The 20,948-nt window shown below is 26.4% G+C and overlaps 7 protein-coding genes across 7 annotated transcripts; 5 read left to right on the forward strand and 2 right to left on the reverse strand. All coding sequences in view use genetic code 12, as the record gives it.

Moving 5' to 3' along the window:
- Positions 1-287: 287 nt before the first annotated feature.
- Positions 288-1,643, forward strand: KGF54_001486 (uncharacterized protein; the record flags this gene model as incomplete). Its single annotated transcript, XM_051761860.1, has 2 exons — positions 288-296; positions 447-1,643. 2 exons carry the CDS (start codon positions 288-290, stop codon positions 1,641-1,643), a joined length of 1,206 nt encoding a protein of 401 aa, XP_051621024.1.
- A 1,056-nt stretch (positions 1,644-2,699) lies between these two features.
- Positions 2,700-5,156, forward strand: PUF3 (mRNA-binding protein; the record flags this gene model as incomplete). Its single annotated transcript, XM_051761861.1, has 1 exon — positions 2,700-5,156. The coding sequence occupies one exon, from the start codon at positions 2,700-2,702 to the stop codon at positions 5,154-5,156; it is 2,457 nt and encodes an 818-aa protein (XP_051621025.1).
- Positions 5,157-5,429: 273 nt separating this feature from the next.
- KGF54_001488 (uncharacterized protein) lies at positions 5,430-6,668 on the reverse strand (the record flags this gene model as incomplete). Its single annotated transcript, XM_051761862.1, has 1 exon — positions 5,430-6,668. The coding sequence occupies one exon, from the start codon at positions 6,666-6,668 to the stop codon at positions 5,430-5,432; it is 1,239 nt and encodes a 412-aa protein (XP_051621026.1).
- A 2,954-nt stretch (positions 6,669-9,622) lies between these two features.
- KGF54_001489 (uncharacterized protein) lies at positions 9,623-11,215 on the forward strand (the record flags this gene model as incomplete). The annotated part of the gene is made up of 1 exon (XM_051761863.1): positions 9,623-11,215. The coding sequence occupies one exon, from the start codon at positions 9,623-9,625 to the stop codon at positions 11,213-11,215; it is 1,593 nt and encodes a 530-aa protein (XP_051621027.1).
- A 482-nt stretch (positions 11,216-11,697) lies between these two features.
- Positions 11,698-12,506, forward strand: KGF54_001490 (VPS5; the record flags this gene model as incomplete). The annotated part of the gene is made up of 2 exons (XM_051761865.1): positions 11,698-11,814; positions 12,240-12,506. 2 exons carry the CDS (start codon positions 11,698-11,700, stop codon positions 12,504-12,506), a joined length of 384 nt encoding a protein of 127 aa, XP_051621028.1.
- A 3,230-nt stretch (positions 12,507-15,736) lies between these two features.
- On the reverse strand, positions 15,737-17,800 carry YME1 (i-AAA protease; the record flags this gene model as incomplete). The annotated part of the gene is made up of 1 exon (XM_051761866.1): positions 15,737-17,800. The coding sequence occupies one exon, from the start codon at positions 17,798-17,800 to the stop codon at positions 15,737-15,739; it is 2,064 nt and encodes a 687-aa protein (XP_051621029.1).
- Positions 17,801-18,720: 920 nt separating this feature from the next.
- Positions 18,721-20,937, forward strand: BRN1 (condensin subunit; the record flags this gene model as incomplete). The annotated part of the gene is made up of 1 exon (XM_051761867.1): positions 18,721-20,937. One exon carries the CDS (start codon positions 18,721-18,723, stop codon positions 20,935-20,937), a length of 2,217 nt encoding a protein of 738 aa, XP_051621030.1.
- Between the last annotated feature and the right edge of the window lie 11 nt (positions 20,938-20,948).

A 20,948-nucleotide genomic window follows, 5' to 3' on the forward strand; every position in this document is an offset into this window, starting at 1 on the left:
CTCTGAAGGGCTTTAATTGTGCTGACATAATTGAACAGTCTGCAGATACAGTCTACAGATACTCATAAGCTGATCTTATATACCCCTTTAGCTTTGAAAAAATCTAAATAAAATATTATAAAACCATGCAACTTATAAATAAAATTAAATTATAATATTGCATTTATTTGATGGCAAAATAAACTGTAAACTAAAAAATATAAAATTTACCGAATCAGTATTATTTATTGCTTTTAGTCTTTAATTTTGATTTTTGATAATTAAGCAATTTTTTACAAAACCTCAGGATGAAATTTGTATGTAAATTTGGAGTATAGTCATTAAAGGTTTCAACTACTGACAAATATCGATAGGTTTCAGATCTTTTTCAAAACCATTGGAAAGTACTTGCAAGTACATTCACAATTGGAAAATTTTTATGGGAATTTTATTTACATAATAGACAGCTTAAAAAAGTTGAATTAGCGGAGTCAGAGTTAACAACACAAAAATATGATTTGGTAGTTAATGATAAATCAAAACAAGCTTTGTTCAACCTTAAGGACTTATTAAAGTTGAATATTGACAAATTAGGATTTGACTTAATTAGAAACTTAATCGTTATAAATTTTAATGTTCACCAAAAAATTTGGACAGTAAGTGGAGCTTTCAACCGATTATTGTCATTTGTTTTACCAATTAATTCCATATCTCAATCTATTTTATTTTCAATTGTTTCAAATGGATTGTTGTTTAGTTGGGGTACACCTATTCATTTCTATAGTGAATATATTGTATCAAAATTTCCCCAAAAACAACCACCTTCAATTTGGTTTCTAAATAGTGTTACAAGATTAATTTTGAAAAGCATTTCAGATCTGTTTAAAATATTTGGATTTTTGATGTTAGCTAAATTTGCTCAAAGATTGCCCATTTGGCAAATTTCTTTAGGATTTATGATTTGGTTAGTGATTAAAGCATCATTAGTGCCTTTATTTTTCAAATATATGTTCCCTGGATTTTTGAAGCCAGTTCCAAAAGGTGAATTAAGAGATGAATTGACAAAAGTTTGTTCACAAGTGAATTATAATCCCGATACAATATATTTATCTGAAATTTTCATGGGCGTTGGTTATAACTATTTACCCAATCGTGTTACAATAAACAAAAGAATCACTGATAAATTTACTCCAAAAGAATATTCATCTAGAGTTTTACTGGCCATTTATTCAATTAAATTAAATTCAAATCTTAAACAGGATCTAAGACAAGTTGCTGAATTATATCTTAATTTAGTAATTTTTGACAGCTTTTTAATGAATGATAACACAATATTAACACAATTTGGATTCTTAGAAAATCAAGATGGTTTGTTGTTTATCAAATACTTGTTATTTAATCAAATTTTCATACCCTTAAATTTGGTTATTTTGTCATTACAAAGATACTTTAACAAATTGAGTACTCAACAAATTGATGAAGAAACTTTTAAAATTTACAAACAAGATTATATCAATTACTTGAAGAAGTCTACAATTAATAGTGATTTAGAATTTTTTGAAAATGATTGTCTTTATGAATTTTATTATTCAAAAGTTCCAGGTACTGCCAAAAGAATCAAACACTTGACAGAAAATATCAAGACTAATAATACTAACAAATAACTATGAATTATTTTCCACTTGTATATTGATTTATGAATGTATATGACTTTATTGAATGTATCTTTAAATAATATTGAAATTATTATAGAGTTAAGCTACCACGTGATGTTGTTTCAAATTTGATTTTCAGCTAAAAAAATCGGGACCAAATAATTTTTTTTTGTTTGATTTTGTGAGTGGAATATTACGGAATTTTAGATTAATTAATAAAACATGTCAAACTAATGTTACAATAGATCAATATTTTTTTCAAATGATTAAGTCTAGACAGCTCTATAACATCATATTAAACAGCCTCAAAGTATTCGAGCTCCAAGGACTCAAATTTCATTTTGATCAGTACTGACACATTAATAGATACTTTAATAGTTCAATGATTTAAAGTTTTCAAGAATTTCCATATTGAGTTTATTATTTTATTTTAAGCTTTGGTAATCATTATTTTATAATTTATAATAATCATTCTAATTCTTAAATTATATAATTTAATTTTCTTCCATACAACTTTAAAATTAAAATTTTATTAGTTGATAATAAAAAAAAAAAAATTGTGCGAAAATTTCACAAATTGAAAAAAAATTTGAATCCTTTTTTTTTTAAATTAATTATCACTCAACAAATTAATACAATCAACTGGAATTCATATATACAATAAACTTATAAAACAACATTAACTATAGCATTAGCTTAGACAATATACAATAGACAATACACACATATATAAAATTTAAATTATAAAAGACATTCTACAATCCACAATACTAAATCCAAAATTCTGTATAAATTGCCATCTGGTTATTATTGAAAACTAGATTTCAAAAACTTGTAAATAATAAAAATCATTTCTTTCAATTTCAGTATATAATATCAACAAATCTGTAAATAGCTAATATTTGAAAGATATATATATCAATAATCACCAACTCACAAGACATTTCCATAAAATTTGTATATAAAAGTTCATTAGACTAAAAAAAATTACTGTATAATAATAATAACCACGTTTTTTTCCGTTTTAAGTATAAACAAAAGATATAACAACCACAATCGAAAACAATGCCAACAGAAACTATATGGTCAAGTGCAAACACTTCACCAATCACTACTCAACCACTGTTAACTCCACTTACAAATAACTCAAATTTAAATTCAAATTCAACTACATATGGATCCAAAACTCAATTTAAATCAGTTTTAGATCAAGTTGATCCAGAAGTTGCAAAATTTTTACAAAATACAAATCCATTAGAATCTTTAACTTCTCAAAATAATGAAAGAAGATTTTCATTTAATGATGGTAGTGATATTGATGATAATTCATTTTTTGGATTTAAAAGAGGTACATTATCTGCTATAACTGCACCAGTTGGAAATTATAATAATAATAATAATCAATTAAATGGTAATAAAAATAATTCACCTTTAAATAATGGGAATCAAAGAATTAATTTTGGTACTGCATCAATTAGTGGAGGTATTGCATCAAGACATCCACCACAAGAAAGTTTTTTACAAAAATTTTCAAATGTAGCTGATGCAACTAGAGAAATTGAATTTGGGAAATTAAAATTGGATGATAATCAACATAATTCAAGAAGAACAAGTTTTAATAATGAATTTTCTGGTGAATTAAATATGCCAGCTCCAAGAAGTACTTCAAGACATCAATCAATAAGTGAAAAAATTGATAACTACAACAATAATTCTCCAATTCAAACTAATGCTGCATTATCAATAAATTCAGATTTAAATAGTTCAGAAAATTTAAATATACTTCATCAAAATAATCAACAAAATAATACAATTAATGGTGCTCAAAATTTTTGGAATCCAGCTGCTGCTACTTCATTTACACCAGCAACAAATTATTTTATGGATAATAATGGATTTCCAATTCCAACTCCTCCACCATCTCATCAAATGCAAAATTTTTATAATCGTCAAGGTGCTCCAATTCCACCTATAAGTCCTCCACCATTTATGATTCCTTCACCACCGCCTCCACAGTTTATGGATCCTTCAATTTATAGTATGATGTATGGTAATTTACCACCATTCCCACCACCTCCACCTCAATCACAATCACAACAAGATGATAGGAAATCACATGTTGATGAAGATGATAAAAAATCAAATGAAATTAAAGCAAGTGGTAGTGGACCAATAGGAGTTGGATTAATGAATAGACAATTTTCACCTGCTTCCTTTATGTTTCATCCTTTTAATCCTTATTATCAACAAGGTCCATTAACCCCAGATATTTTGAAAACAATGTCACCACCACCTCCTCCACAAATGATGGTTCCACCTCCACAACAACCCCAACAACCACCTCAGCAGCAGCAACAACAACAATCACAATCAGCACCAAAACAACCATCGAAGTCTACATCACCACCACCTAAAGATTCCAAGAAGAAATCAAAAACCAAAAACACATTTATTTATAGATCACCATTATTAGAAGAAGTAAGATCAAACACCAAAAATTTCAAATTAGGTGATATATATGGTCATGCAATAGAATTCACAAAAGATCAATATGGATCAAGATTTATACAACAAAAATTACCAGAAGCTACTGAAGTTGAAAAAGAAATGGTATTTAATGAAATAAGAGATATTTCATATGAATTAATGACAGATGTATTTGGAAATTATGTTATACAAAAATATTTTGAATATGGATCTACTACACAAAAACAAATTTTATTGGAAAAAATGATTGGTCATATTTATGAATTATCATTACAAATGTATGGATGTAGAGTTGTTCAAAGAGCTTTAGAAAGTTTAGAGCAAACTGATGATCAATTAAAAATTATTAATGAATTACGTGATTATATTTTGATTTGTTCAAAGGATCAAAATGCAAATCATGTTATTCAAAAAGCTATTGAAATGATAAAACCATTTGATAAGATTAAATTCATTTTAGAAGCTTTAACTAATCATATTTATAATTTAACTACTGATGCATATGGATGTAGAATTATACAAAGATTATTAAAAAGTTCAAATCCAAATGATCAAGTTAAAATCATAGATGAATTAAACTCATATATTTATTACATAATTCAAGATTCTTATGGTAACTATGTTGTACAATATATGTTAGAAAATGGATCATCTCAAGAAAAAAATAAAATATTAGATATTATATTAGAAGGAGATAATTTATTAATTTTTTCAAAACATAAATTTGCATCAAATGTAATTGAAAAAGCAATAAAATATGGAGATTTAAAACAACGTAAAAAAATTTTAAACAAAGTAATGGAATCTCCTACTGAAAATTTGGAAGAACAAACTATTATTATATTAATGTTAAAAGATCAATATGCAAATTATGTAATTCAAAAATTAATTGAATATCTTGAAGAAAATGAAGATAAACAACGTTTAATTTCGAAATTGAAAAATTATTTACAACAATCTTCTAAAAATGGAAATCAGGTTGGTGGGAAACAATTGGCATCTGTTGAGAAATTGAAATCTTTAATTGGTCAATAAAATTTTTGTATAAAATTCTTGTGTATATAGTTTGTTCGTATAGTTGTTTAATATGTAATAAGAAAATAACCCAGTTTGCAGTTTGTACTTTAGTAAAATTAAACAATAATAACGTGAGTTTTAAGTGTAAAAGCTTTTACAAAAATAAGAATAAAACATCAAAACATATGTAATAAAAAGTCTATAATAAAACCACATAAAATATTGTCTAAAAAAAATCATAAAATACAAAAATCATCAAAAAAAATAAATGTCTAAAAACATATAGAGTCTCTATTTAAAAGAACGTAACAATACCCATTTAAATTTACTCCAATTTTCACAACTTGTTTCTTCTTTCTTGGTATCATCATCAAAACAACAAATTTTTTTATAGAGTAATTTAACTGATTCAATATCGATAGTTAAATCATCAATTTTTATTAAATCAAAAAATAAAATATATTTTAATAATTCAATCTCCTTGAGATTTAATATTTCTTCATGATTTATAATTTTAATTTTTTTGGATGTAGGTGATGATTTATGATTAAATTTTAATTCAAGACTTGATAAATTATCTTCTTCTCTAGTTGAAAATTTTTTCAAACTTAAACTATCATACAGTGTCAGGTTAGAACTAATTGAATAATTTTTTTGTTGTTCGTCAACTTCTTCTTTTTTATTAAAAGGTTTAAATTTTGAAAATTCCATTGATAAACTAGATCCAATTGATCCACCGGGATGTTTTTTAGAAAATTTATGTTTTCTTTTTGTTAAATCTGATTCTAAAATTTCTGAAAGTGATAAAACTAATGAATCTGCTAGTATTAAAGAAATTGTATATGATACTGTTGGAGCTGGAATTCCATGAATACTTAATTCATTATGAGTTGTTGATAAATCTGCAAATATTAAACTTGAAATTCTTTTATTTTGTGATAAAATTGATTTTGATTTATTTGTTAATAATAATATAGGAATATGATCTGGTATATGTTGTAAAATATTTATTAATTCATCTGAATTACCTGAAGATGATATAAATATTAATATATCATTATTATGAATCATACCTAAATCTCCATGTAATGCTTCTGATGGATGTAAAACTGATGAATGTATAGATAAAGAATTTAAAGTTGCTTCTAATTTTAAAGCTAATTTAAAAGATTTCCCAATACCTGTAAGAATAATTTTACCTTTTTTAAATTGATGACAATTATACATTATTTCTAAAGATTTATTTAATTGATTTATCGAAAATTCATCATTTTGATATTGATTATATAAATTTGAAACGGCTTCACTTTCAAATTTTAATGTATTTAGTATTGATTTTTGAGTTTGTTGTTTGAAATCGGATGAATCTATTGAATTATTTGTTAATTTAGTATCGTTTAATGAAGTTGATGATGGATATGAAGTTGCAAAAATTGGTAAATCTGACTCGAATACTGATGTTGGTGAAGTTGGTGAAGTTGTTGGTGATATTGTTGAGTCTTTATGATTTATCGCGGGTATAGTTGTCATTATATGTTATTATTAATTGTCTATTAGTGTTTTGAATAGTTTATAAATGAGTAAAGTCTTCGAATATTTGTTGTAGTTCCTATTGTCTTTTAATATTAATGATTAATGTTCTTGTATATATTAGTAAGCGATTCAAGATCTCTTAATAATTAAAGTTTTAGATTCGAAAAAATAAACAATTAACCAGTTTTTTTGTTAGATTTGAAGAAAAAAGCCACTTAGTAAGACAATGAATAGATTAGATCTATATCGAATATATATAAGTTTGATATAATAGTATCTTCAAGTTAACTGAAATGAACACTTTTTTGAAATAAATATTAATATTGAAAAATATGAAAGTTCTTTTATATATAATATTTTATTTTTTAAATAATTCTAAATTGAAAAATAATAAATTCTAAAAATCAATTAACCATTTCAGTAGAGTAAATAAATAACTACCTTAGCAAATAGAAGTCAAATATAAGAAAGCGGAGTTTATTATTTACATACACCTTTCAATTCTAATATTAAATTTTGGTCCTCGATCAATTACGGTGTTTTGTTTGATTATTAAGTATAATTATCAAATTAATAATTAAAATATCTTAATCATTAATTAATAATCTTTGTAATAGTAATTAAATAAAAAAGGCGTAAAATTTCAAAGCAATATTTGAACATTACTTAAACGATCTTACAGAAATGAAAAAGAAAAAAAACAAATTTATTCAAAGGCAGGTTAATAACGAAGATAATGCTACATGGTTTAAATTTTACATCAATGATATTCTCGGATAATTTTTTTTTTTCATCTTCCTTTCAACTTATCAATTTAATCATTTATCTTTCTAGAGTGTCAACTTTAATTGTGGCATTATTATTGTAACTCGTAATCTCCTATTACCCAATTAACTTGACAGATAAAAAAAAATCGGAATCGAGATAAATCATACAAACTTAAACCCGTTTATAAAGTATTTACGTATATTACAAAAGTAAAACATTGATATATGAGGTGCATATATTACGCATGTATCAAAGTTTCATCTATAATTGGAGTTGATTTAAAGCAAGAGAAGCAAGATTATTTGTTAAATGATATTGATTTTTATGACCTAATCTCTAACAAATATTACTTAATAGTAAAAGGACTCAATGCTTTAAATTAAATTTGTCCTATAAGTCTTTCCATCCCCCCCCTAGGCTTTAAATAAGTGATGTCATACGATCAACGCACAGCAAATGATAGGTATTAAAATTTATTCGGTCTTTGCTATTTTTGATCTTTAAAATAAACTGAAAAAAAAGAAAAGAACTGCCCTTTTATCAAAAAATGATAAGAAATTAAACTCCATTATTTTTAAATGGATATAAATTAAAGCCGCTTAAAGATCATTGGAATTGAAAAAACGTTTTTACAAGATATTAACTATCTTCTTGTTTATTGTATTAAGCTTATAAATTATTATAGTATTGTATCTATCAACTCATGCAATTTGTCTTTATGACAATAAATTCAATAGAGCAAGATTGTATTTTATTATTTTCATTTTTATTACAAAATAAGTAGAAAAATTATGTAAACGATTTACTTCTGGAATCACGTGCCTTAATAATCCTTAATAATAATTAGTTGAAGAGAAAAGTTTTACCAGTAAAAAAATTAAATTTCCATCGACAATTCTGAACGATTTTTTTTAGCAATATAGAGCAAAATTCGTGGTGGGCAATGGAATTGATCATGAAATTTTCTAACATAAATGCAAAACAAATTGGGAGAGAGAATACAGTGAATGTTATGGCAGCATCTTAGTTTTTTACCTTTAGTGTTGTGAAGTCTACTATAATAGATTTTCCAGAAATAGTCTTCATACAAGTGTGTAGACTATTCATATTCGATTTTTTTAATGGCGAGAATTTAATAATTTAAGGATTCTTTAATCATTATACAATTCTTTAATGAGATTGTATAATTTAAAATGATTTTAGTTTTTTTTTATTATTCAATGTTATTAATTTTTTACCATTTATTCCATCGATTATTTTGAAGTTATAGTCCATCTGCATAATTTATAGCATAATTTACAGCATAATTTGTTATCAAAGTCGTTTATATATTAAGGATTCTTTAATCATTATACAATCCTTCAATGAGATTGTATGATTTAAAATGATTTTAGTTTTTTTATTATTCAACATCATCAAAACTTTGATAAAAAAAGATGTGTAGACCATCAAGTTTGGATAGAAATTGATATAATGGGTTATTTAAAGTTAAATCTAAAATGAATTTACCAAGTTCAATAAATGATCTTGGTTTAATCTTTCTACCTTGTATTTGTTGCAAAAAGATTAATAAGGATTGATGCAATATAGCAACAGTTTTGTTTTAAATTGTTGTGATTTCTTTTTCAAAAATTTTGAGTTTTGGTTGTTAAGTGATGACTTTATATACATTTGAATCGATCGTATAACCTATGATGAAAACTTTTATCAAGTCCTCTTTTTGTCATATGGTGTTGTCATTTGGTTAATTTTAAGTTTTAAGAATAGTGGTATCTGATTTGAAATATTTTCTATTGAGAGTAGGTTGCAACTAACTACTTATGTTTCATAATTCGGATGCACTAATTAATAAATCATCTACATATAGTGTTAATATGATTCGTGAATCGAATATTGTATTTTTTGTATTTTGTAATAATTATTATTACTTTTATTAATTTGTAGAATAAATTCTCTAGGCTAACTGTAAAATGTTTAAATCCTTGTAAGGCACCAAAATTTATTTTGATTTTTGTGCTTTATAATTTTTGGTTTATTTCGTAAATAATTCCGCTTTTATATGGAATATTTGAAATTTCAAGAGTATAATATAATATATTTCATAATATATAAATTAATGAAATATTCAACAATAATGTTAGAGAAAGAAGTTGTTATATTCAAATTACCGAGAGCTTTGAAATATGAAGATTTTGTCAATTGCTGTCTTAGCTTGCCTATTTTCTGGTAAACTAAATGCGTTAACAGTTCCAAATCCAATTAATTTTCAACAACCATTGAATTTGAAATTTGATAAATTGATAAAAGAAAATAATTATTATAATATAATTTCAAATTTACTCAATGCACCTTTGGAAGAATTAAATGAAGAAAGAAAACTAATTTGGAAAGAATTGGAGAATAATTCAAAATTTAATGATTATATGAAATTTTTAACTACTTCAACAAAAATAAAAATTTCTACTACTACTCAAAATTTTGACTATCATGTAAAAGATGATAGATTTCCACAACACCAATTAAGAGTTAAAAATATACCAGAAAGTTTAGGAGTTGATTCAGTAAAACAATATTCAGGTTATTTAGATATTGAAAAAGAAGATAAACATTTTTTCTTTTGGACATTTGAAAGTAGAAATGATCCAAAAACAGATCCAATAATTTTATGGTTAAATGGAGGTCCAGGTGGTTCATCATCTATAGGATTATTTTTTGAATTAGGACCATCTTCAATTGATAAAAATTTAAATCCAAAATATAATCCATATTCTTGGAATTCAAATGCTACTGTTATATTTTTAGATCAACCTGTTAATGTTGGATATTCTTATTCTTCAAAACAAGTATCAAATTCCATAACTGCTGGTGAAGATTTTTATATATTTTTGGAATTATTTTTCAAAAAATATCCTCAATTCAAAAACTTAAATTTTCATATCACTGGTGAATCTTATGCTGGTCATTATATTCCAGTTTTTGCTACTGAAATATTAAAACATAAAGATAGATCTTTTAATTTATCATCAGTTTTAATTGGTAATGGATTAACTGATCCTTTAAATCAATATGAATTTTATGAACCAATGGCATGTGGTAAAGGTGGTTCACCAAGTGTTTTACCTGAATCAGATTGTAAAAAAATGAGAGATGCTATACCAAAATGTAAATCATTAATTTCGAAATGTTATAATACATCATCTATTTGGGACTGTGTACCTGCTACTGTTTATTGTAATGATAATGAATTTGGACCTTATGGAACTTCAGGTAATAATGATTATGATGTTAGAAAACCTTGTGATGAAGGTGCTGATTTATGTTATGAAGAAGCTAATTATATAAATGATTATTTAAATAAACCAGAAGTTTTAAAAGCATTAGGTGTAGAAGTTGAAAATTGGAATTCAGTAAATAAAGAATTAAATGGTGCATTTTTATATACCGGTGATTGGATGAAACCATATATTAATAATGTTGTAACTTTATTAGAAAATAATATTCCAGTTTTAATTTATGCTGGTGATAAAGATTTTATATGTAATTGGTTAGGTATTCAAGCTTGGACTAATAGATTGGAATGGTCAGGATCAAAAGAATTTAATAAAGCATCAATTAGAAAATGGAAAGTTAATGATAAATATGTTGGAGATGTTAAAAATTTTAATCATTTTACATTTCTAAGAGTATTTGATGCTGGTCATATGGTTCCATATGATCAACCTGAAAATTCGTTGGTAATGTTGAATAATTGGCTACAAGGTGATTATAAATTTTAAAGTCTTTTTTTTTTCAAACTGAATCCTCAGAAGTAGTACTCAAATCAAAGCGGAATTAAATAACTACTATCTATGTAATCTGTATAACGTTTAATTTAGAAATTTAAAACTTGAAGGTCTAATCACTAACTGTTTTGTTGTGCTTTTGTATCATAATAAATTTTTTACTGATTTGATAAAGTACTGTAGTTCAGAGGGAAAAAATAAAAACAAGTGAGATAAAACATATTTCAGGAAGTTGTTTTATTTATTTTTGGAGAGTTGAGTGGAGTGTTAAAGTTTTTATAAACACTGGTTAATTATCTTCCCAATCTCGCAATTTAAAGGTAAAATTATGATAATGATTGTAAAATCGTCAAAATTAAAGAAATAGAGAATGATGTTGAAAGGTAAATCTTAATTAATCAATTTTTGTAGTCACTGAAATTGCTAAATGATTCAAAGATTTAGAGGGTCAAATGTCAAATTAAATACTATAAATTATGGTAATGACCCAGAATCTGACTTATGGTAATGAAGGTGTATTTAGTGATAATGGATTAGAAGAATTAACAATACATGAAAATCAAAATCACAATGCAACCTCATCTGTAGCTACAGTGGCGGCGAATGCAGCTATAGTTTCTACTGGGTTTATGAGTTCATGACTTTCAATATCAAATAAATAAATAGAACCTGATATATTTTTTATGGACAAGAAGAGTTATATTGATGATTTGGAATTTAACTTAAAACAATTTTTCGAAAACTATAGAATTAATAGGTATTCAAAGGCTGGACATGATTACAATATTAGAGGAAATAGCAATAACATTAGAACAATTATCAACGTTTGAAATAAGTAAAACAACAAGTGATTTATTGAATGCATTTAGTCAAGTTGAATTCAAAAAGTAATTTAGATAGATTGAACCTATCAGATCAACTATAGGGTATACAATTGAAGAATATTTGAGTATAATAGAATCAATAAACTATGTTTTTTAAACAAGAATCAAAATCCATCTACTGTTATCAACTATAGCGTCTTAAATTGAAAAACTTTCCCAATGAACAACCAATATCCAGTGAACGATCATTCGAGACAGGTAAATTAAAAGAAAGACAATCACAATTACAAAAGGAATTTGATGAGATAAGTTTTACAGTCAAGACTGAATTACACCAATTTGAATTGGGTAGAGTTGATGATTTTAGAAATAATGTTGAAATATATGTTGAAAGTTTTATTAAAGCTCAAAAGGAAACTATTGAATTGTATGAAACTTTTTATCAAAAGCATATTGTTTAAATTATGAAGATATGTATATGAATCAATAAGTGGGATTTTTCACGATGTCATACTAAATTGTCATTTTTTACTCTGATTTTACTTTGTTTTTCAATCTTCATAACTTGTTAAATGATATAGATTAATTTGAAATCAAATGTGCGGCTCTTTTTTCCTTTTATGTGCTATTTGTAATTATGATTCTTAAACATATCAGAAAATAAAATTTATGTTTTTTTTGATTTTTACTACTATTGTTATTACTAGTCAATAAAGTCAATCATATCATAGTCAATAAAGTCAATCAAATTATGGACAATAAAGTCAATCATATCATTAGCCAATAAGGTTAAAGATACACTACAATTTATTTAAAAATATATCAATTGATATTTGGAATTCACAAGAATTACTCAAATCATATTGATTCTGGCTAATTTTAATGGATTTTGAACTGTGAAGTTGGTTGAGTTAGTCTTCACAGACTGGATTTTGAGTCTTTTATTTTTGTTTATTTCGTCCCTTTGGTTGGAAGGGCCTCTTGGATATTCCACTTGGATATTTTCCATGGTTTTGTTGGTGGAGTTTCTTATGACTTTTTTTCAATTTTTATTGGGCTGGATTTTGGAGTGCTCGCATGTTCATCACTCTTATTTATTACTGTTTATCTATTGTTGTTTATTTATTATTGTTGAGCTCAATTGAATTACAACTACAACTTCATTCACGATTCACAATCAAGAATTTACTACTACCACTACTACCAACACCAATTCACAATTTACTACTAATACTACTATCACTTCAATAATTCACTACTACTACTACTACTAATGTCAATTCACAATTTACTACTACTACTACTACCACTACCAATTCACAATTTAATACTACTACTACTACTACTATCAAGTCACAATCAACAACTCCCAATACTACTACCACTACCAAGTCACAATCAACAATTTACTACTACTACTACTACCACTACCAATTCACAATTTACTACTACTACTACTACCACTACCAATTCACAATTTACTACTACTACTACTACTACTATCAAGTCACAATCAACAATTTACACCCAATACTACTACCACTACCAATTCACAATTTACTACTACTACTACTACCACTACCAATTCACAATTTAATACTACTACTACTACTACTATCAAGTCACAATCAACAATTTACTCCCAATACTACTACCACTACCAATTCACAATAAGTCACTAACACTATAAATTCATTAATTTACTACTACTACTACTACTACTACTACTACTACTACTACTACTACTACTACTACTACTACTACTACTACTACTACTACTACTACTACTAAGATCAATTCACAATTTACAATTTACTACTACTACTACTACTACCCATTCACAATTTGTCACTAACACTACAAATCCACCAACTACAATATACAATATACCATTAACCAGTTACTGCTGACATTTACAACTTGCCAATTACAATTTACAATTTGGTTCCACTAAGTTTTTATTGATCTTTTTATGTCAATAAAACATTGCAAATATTGTTTTTATTGATTCTTTTTTATGGTCAATAAGGCATTACTAACAATTACAGAGAGAGTCTGGTACTTAGGGGCTCTATAAACACAACTAAGACTTTATTTAAAATACAGCTACCTTTCTGTTTTTATTGATCTTTTTATGTCAATAAAACGTTGCAAATATTGTTTTTATTGATTCTTTTTTATGGTCAATAAGGCATTATTAACAATTACAGAGAGAGTCTGGTACTTAGGGGCTCTATAAACACAACTAAGACTTTATTTAAAATACAGTTACCTTTTTGTTTTTATTGATCTTTTTATGTCAATAAAACATTGCAAATATTGTTTTTATTGATTCTTTTTTATGGTCAATAAGGCATTATTAACAATAGAGAGAGAGTCCTCGAGCAGGTGCTCTATAAAGAACAGAGTCTGGTACTTAGGGGCTCTATAAACACAACTAAGACTTTATTTAAAATACAGTTACCATTTTGTTTTTATTGATCTTTTTATGTCAATAAAACGTTGCAAATATTGTTTTTATTGATTCTTTTTTATGGTCAATAAGGCATTATTAACAATAGAGAGAGAGTCCTCGAGCAGGGCTCTATAAAGAACAGAGTCTGGTACTTAGGGGCTCTATAAACACAACTAAGACTTTATTTAAAATACAGTTACCATTTCGTTTTTATTGATCTTTTTATGTCAATAAAACATTAACAATTTTGTTTTTATTGATTCTTTTTGCGTCAATAAAACATTGAGAAAAGAGACCGAGAGAGTCTGGTCTTTATGGGCTCTATAAATAACAATAAGACTTTTAGTTACTTATCCAGTGACTAATTTTTTACTTTTTTTAGCTGATCAACATTATTAACAAGGTTCATTTATTGTCGAGGTTTTGATCAGTTAAAATGTTTCTTTATTTTCAATTTTTGTATCAGGTGCTTTGACAATGTTGCATTAACAACTTTTAAATCAGGAATTAAATAATTAAGTACTCAATTTAAGATCAAAGGACCTAGTATAAGAGGTTTTATGTCAACGAAATATCAATATACTAGTCAGACATAAAAAAAGGTACATTTATCATATACAAATTCTTGGAGCTGCAATATAAAGATGTGCACCAATTGAGCGTTAGTCTCATACAATTGAAAAGCTGTTCTAGTGGTGCTATAATGAATCAACTTAAAGGTTTTTGGTCTTGATTATACAGCTCTTGTTTAAGATATTGTTACTTTAAATTTAGACAAGTTATATATCGACATTATGGATCAGATTACTAATCATTATAGAAGATGTACCATCAGACCTAAATCTGAAACAATTAAATAGTATCGGGCATTTAGAGTTTTAGATAACGTAAAATATTAAAATCACAAGTTTCAAAATAACCGGTTCTTAGACAAAATGTTTCAGTAAAAACACACGGAATCAGAAATTGTTTCAGGAAAACTGAATCAGGAAATTTTTCAAAGGGCTTTAATAACTACTAAATATTTTAACGGAAATATTTACTTTATTCTGAATATGTACAGATTGATTAATTCGATTATCGGATTTCTAAATAAATAAAAAATAAAATTCAATTGACTCTGAAGCTAAATTAAATTAGTCCGAAATAGAATAAGAATTGTATATTAGATTTTCAACAATGCTCGCAAAATGGAAATTAGAACCATTAATGTGTATTATATATAAACAAATTTTTCTATGCAGTAATTACATTCTTTATATCATTAGTCGAAGAAGATTTCTTTATAACAGTATTACTTATTGTTTTTTCTTTATTAATTTTTTCACCTTTAACAATTTTATCCATTTCTTCTTTAGTTAAAGTTTCATATTCTAATAATCCTTCAGCTAATCTTTTCAATTCTGTAGATTTTTTTTGTAATAAATCTCTTGTTCTAACTTCTGAATCTACTAAAAATGATCGTACTTCATTATCAGCTAAATTTTTAATTTGTGGACTCCATGATTCCCAATCATCACTTAATTTAACTGGTCCTATTTTATCAGACATTCCATAACTTAAAACCATTGCTCTTGCTACTCCTGTTGCATTTGATAAATCTGATGAACAACCACTTGTAACATTTTCAGCTCCATTAATCATTTCTTCTGCTATTTTACCACCCATACATACATCAAGTCTTGCAAAACATTCCTTTTTTGACATATCTACTTTATCCATTTCTGGTAATTGGAAAGTTATACCTAATGCTCTACCTCTTGGTAATATAGTTGCTTTATATAATGGTGTAGCACCTGGTGAAAACATAGCCATTATTGCATGACCTGCTTCATGATATGCGGTATTAATTCTAGATTCTTCAGTTATAACCATTTTCTTTTTAGCTGCTCCCATTAAAATTTTATCTTTTGCCCATTCAAAATGTAACATATCAACTGCTGGTGCAGATAATTGTGATGCATGGACTGCTGCTTGATTAACTAAATTCATTAATTCAGCACCAGATAATCCAGGAGTACCTCTTGCAATAATTGATGGATCAACATCATCAGCAGTTTCAACATTTTGCATATGATGTTTTAAAATATCAACTCTACCTCTAACATCTGGTAAATCAACTATAACTTCTTTATCAAATCTACCAGGTCTTGTTAATGCTTTATCCAAAGATTCTGGGAAATTTGTTGCACCAATTATAATTATACCTGAAGTTTGACTAAATCCATCTAACTCAACCAACAATTGATTCAATGTTTGTTTTGCATATGCTTGATCTTTTGGATTTCTTTTACCTCCAATTGCATCTAGTTCATCAATGAAAATTATAGCTGGTGATTTTTCTCTTGCTTGACTGAAAAGTTCTCTAATTCTTTTTGCTCCCACACCAACATATAATTCATCAAATTCTGAACCACTCATGAAAAAAAAAGGTACACCTGCCTCTCCAGCTGTTGCTCTTGCTAATAAAGTTTTACCAGTACCTGGTGGACCAGTCAATAAAACACCTTTTGGTAATTTCCCACCTAATCCAGTAAATTTTGATGGATCTTTTAAAAAATCAACAATTTCTTCTAATTCAGCTCTTGCTTCATCACAACCTTGAACATCTGTAAACCTTACTGTACTTTGACTAACATCAACTGATTTATCATTAACTTCTGCATTTTTAAAAATTGTACCATTTTCAACAAGATAATTAAAAGCATTTGTTGCTCCATATGTTATTAATGCAACTGGTACTAACCATTTAAGCCATTTTGATAATATAGTTAATAAAGATTCACTTACAACAACATGTACTGGTTCATATCGTGATCCAAATCCATGAGGAAATCCATTATTATTACTATTACTATTAGTATTTTGATGTGAATTATTATGATAACTTGAATTTAATGCATTTGCCACTTGTTCTGCTTTTCCCTTTTTACCAATTTTATTTAATGCTTCTATATATAATTGAGTACAATCATTTGATGCTGCAATACCTGGAGTTTCATATCTTTGTACAACAATATGAGGATAATTATTTGCTAAAAGTGATTTATAAAATTCATATTGTGCAGTAGTATTATTTAAATCGTTATTTGCCAATTGTTCCTGTGATTGTAGTAAGTTTATTGTTGAATTTGAGACTGATCTTATAAAATTTTTTGAATTTGCCTTTGATTTATATAAATTAAAATGTTGTTTTGTAGATCTAGATATAATAGTTGATAATGATCTTTTTATAAGATAATTTGTATTTGTTTTGGTTATACCTTGAGTTAAGGGTATTAGTTTAGTAAGTTTATTCATGTATTGTATATCTGATGATTAGTGATATTGATAAGTTGTGGTAAATTTCAAATATATTAATCAAAACTAAAATTTAGTTTTTTAAACACTCGGATTATAAATTTTTTTTATTAAATAAATAGAAATTATTAGAGAGAAAAGAAAGAAATAAAAATTAATTTGTAAATTTGTATTAAAGAAAGACATAAAATTCTTCATAGTATTTTGAATGATAATAGTTCAAGTATTACCGATAATCAAAAGATCACTTGAACTTGTTTTAAATTTGTAAATATTGGTTGAAAAATGTTGTAGAATAATATATTAAAATGGATTATAAAATACCGTTAGACCAAAATTAAATTATGTGACCGATTTTGTAAATTTATGACTAGACATGTCATACTCATTTAGATAGTTTCAAATGTTTCAAGATAGATACCATTAGTAGTTGTATATATTTGAGAGAATAATAATGATTGAGCAACTCAAACTGAAAATACTAAACCCTTGAGTATCATCGACCTAGTTATTTTGCTGAAAAAATCTCATATTTGTTAAAATTTGCATCAAAATCAAAACTAATAAACCCTTGATAATTAATCTCTTTTAAAAATAATCTATTCAGGTGTACTGTATTTCCAAAGTAAAAAGTATTATTTGAAGCTACAAAATTCAGTCATAATTTAATGGAAAACAGAAAGATGGGTTTATTTTCAATAGTAATGAATAGAATTGTTAAAATTTTACAATTTCCTAACAATTCAATGTCAAAGTCATAAATTTATTTTCTGTGTAATCCTTTAGTAAATTAATATTTACATAATAAACAAAAATCAAAATAAATAATAATAAAAACAAAAAAATAATAAATTTGTAAACATTTAATTTACAACCAAATAATATATTATTAATAATTTTTAATTTCAATCTACAATATAATGTCAGCACAAGTACTACCGAAGAAAAGAACAAAATCTGGTGGATCAAGGCTACCTAGCATTAATAGTCCTATTCATTCACATACATCATCATCAAGACAACCACCACCAAGAATATTATCAAATAATTCAAATCATTCACACATTTCACATTATAATAACAATAATTCACGTAATAGAATACTACTGAACAGAACTACTCAACATCAACAACAATCTCGTCATGTAAGTCGGAGTATAGCACAAGACGATGCAGATGATGAATCATTAGAAGATGGAGGGATTGGTTTTAATGAAAATAGAAATCAAATATTATCAAATTTTGAAGAATGGATAAGAATGTCAACTGATAATAAGATAAATATAAAAAATTCATGGCAATTTGCATTAATTGATTATTTTCATGATTTAAATGTTATAAAAGATGGTGATCAAATTAATTTTCAAAAAGCTTCTGCTACATTAGATGGTTGTGTTAAAATTTATTCAAGTAGAATTGATTCTGCAGCTACTGAAACTGGAAAATTATTAAGTGGATTAGCTGCAAAACCAAATGATAGAGGAGAATTTCCAGGTGGTGATAATGAATTAAACATATCAGACAATGAAGAACATGAGGAAGATGGTAGGAAAAAGAAAAAAGCAAATAGAGTTGTTGAATCTACATTAGTAAGTTTTGAAAGTATACGGATCAAAAAATTGGATCAAGAATTAGCTATAGATCCTTTATTTAAAAAGGCATTAGCAGAGTTCGATGAAGGAGGTGCAAAAAGTTTGTTGCTAAATACATTAAATATTGATTCAACCGGTCGGGTGGTGTTCGATGCAACTACTAATCCAGTTCAAGAAGAAAAATCACGAAATAATTTCGAAGAAGATACAAGTGAAGTTGATCTACAAGATCTTGAAAAGATATTATATGAAGATGATCCCACACCTATTGAAGAGAAAACCATATGTCCCTCACTAAATGAATTTCAATCTGCTTTAGAAGATGTTAATGGTGCAAAAAGAAGATTAAATGATTTCAATAGCAGAATGGCAGCACAAGACGATCCAGAACCAACACCACAAGGAGCAGAAGATTACGGTATGGATTTTGATTTTGATGCACCAGAACCAGAACAAGATGATCAAGACCTAGATCAATCGCCAGAAGAATCACCCAATGAAAGTGAGGAAATTATAAATCAAAGTATAATGCAAAATTTATTTGCCGAAAAAAGTGATGCATATATTCAATCTAAAACAAGTGCTGTTTTATTAGATGAGGATTTAATGAATTATTTTGATGAGAAATTGAAAATCAATTGGACTGGTCCTGAACATTGGAAAGTTTCTGCATTCAAAAAGGCAAATAATATAGATCAAGCTCCTAAAATTGAAAAAAAACCTGATCAAATTAAAAAGAAAAAAGATTCAACTATTAATTTCTTTGATTTACCGAATGAAGATGAAGATGTATTATTTAAAGTTCACAAGGATCCAAATTTTATAAATCTTAAAACTAAAAACATTTTGGAGATTTATGAGGAGGAAGAGTTTCAAGAATTAAAAGAAAAGAATTTACTACCTGATGATATAAAATTTACATCTTCAAGATTAGTCAATCTAATACAAAAACCAAATATTCCAATAATGTACTACCCAAAAAGAATGAAAAACCTACCACAATCCCAACAATCCCAACAAAACCTAGATATACCAGCAGATTCGAATTTCTTTGCGGAACAATACAAAGAAAGAGAAGCATTGGAACAAGAACAAGACGCGAACAAGACAAATGGATCAAATGATGATCGAGATCGATTAGCTAATTCTTTCCATCAAGCAGAATATGATGATTTTGATAATGATTTTAATGGAATTGACTTCAATGATGCTTTAGAACCTGAAATTGAACAACCTGTATCTCAAATCACAGGTATAATAAATAGAAGAAAATCTGAATATGTGAATTTCTCAAGAGTCGCCAAAAGAGTAGATATTAAATTACTAAAAGATAATATTTGGGATGTTATACAACAAGAAAAAGAAGTTGAAGAAACTATCAATTTTAATCTTGTGATGAATAAAGTTAAAAATATGTACACTACAGAACAAGCTAATGATTTATCTATTAGTTTTTGCTTCATTTGTGTCTTGCATTTGGCTAATGAACATGGATTAACTATTGAAAGTAATGAAGTTAATGATAATTTAAAAATTATATTTTGAAATATATATAT

The sequence above is a fragment of the Candida jiufengensis genome (assembly GCF_024610255.1).
Source record: "Candida jiufengensis strain CBS 10846 chromosome Unknown scaffold5, whole genome shotgun sequence".
Lineage (NCBI taxonomy): Eukaryota > Fungi > Ascomycota > Pichiomycetes > Serinales > Debaryomycetaceae > Lodderomyces > Lodderomyces jiufengensis.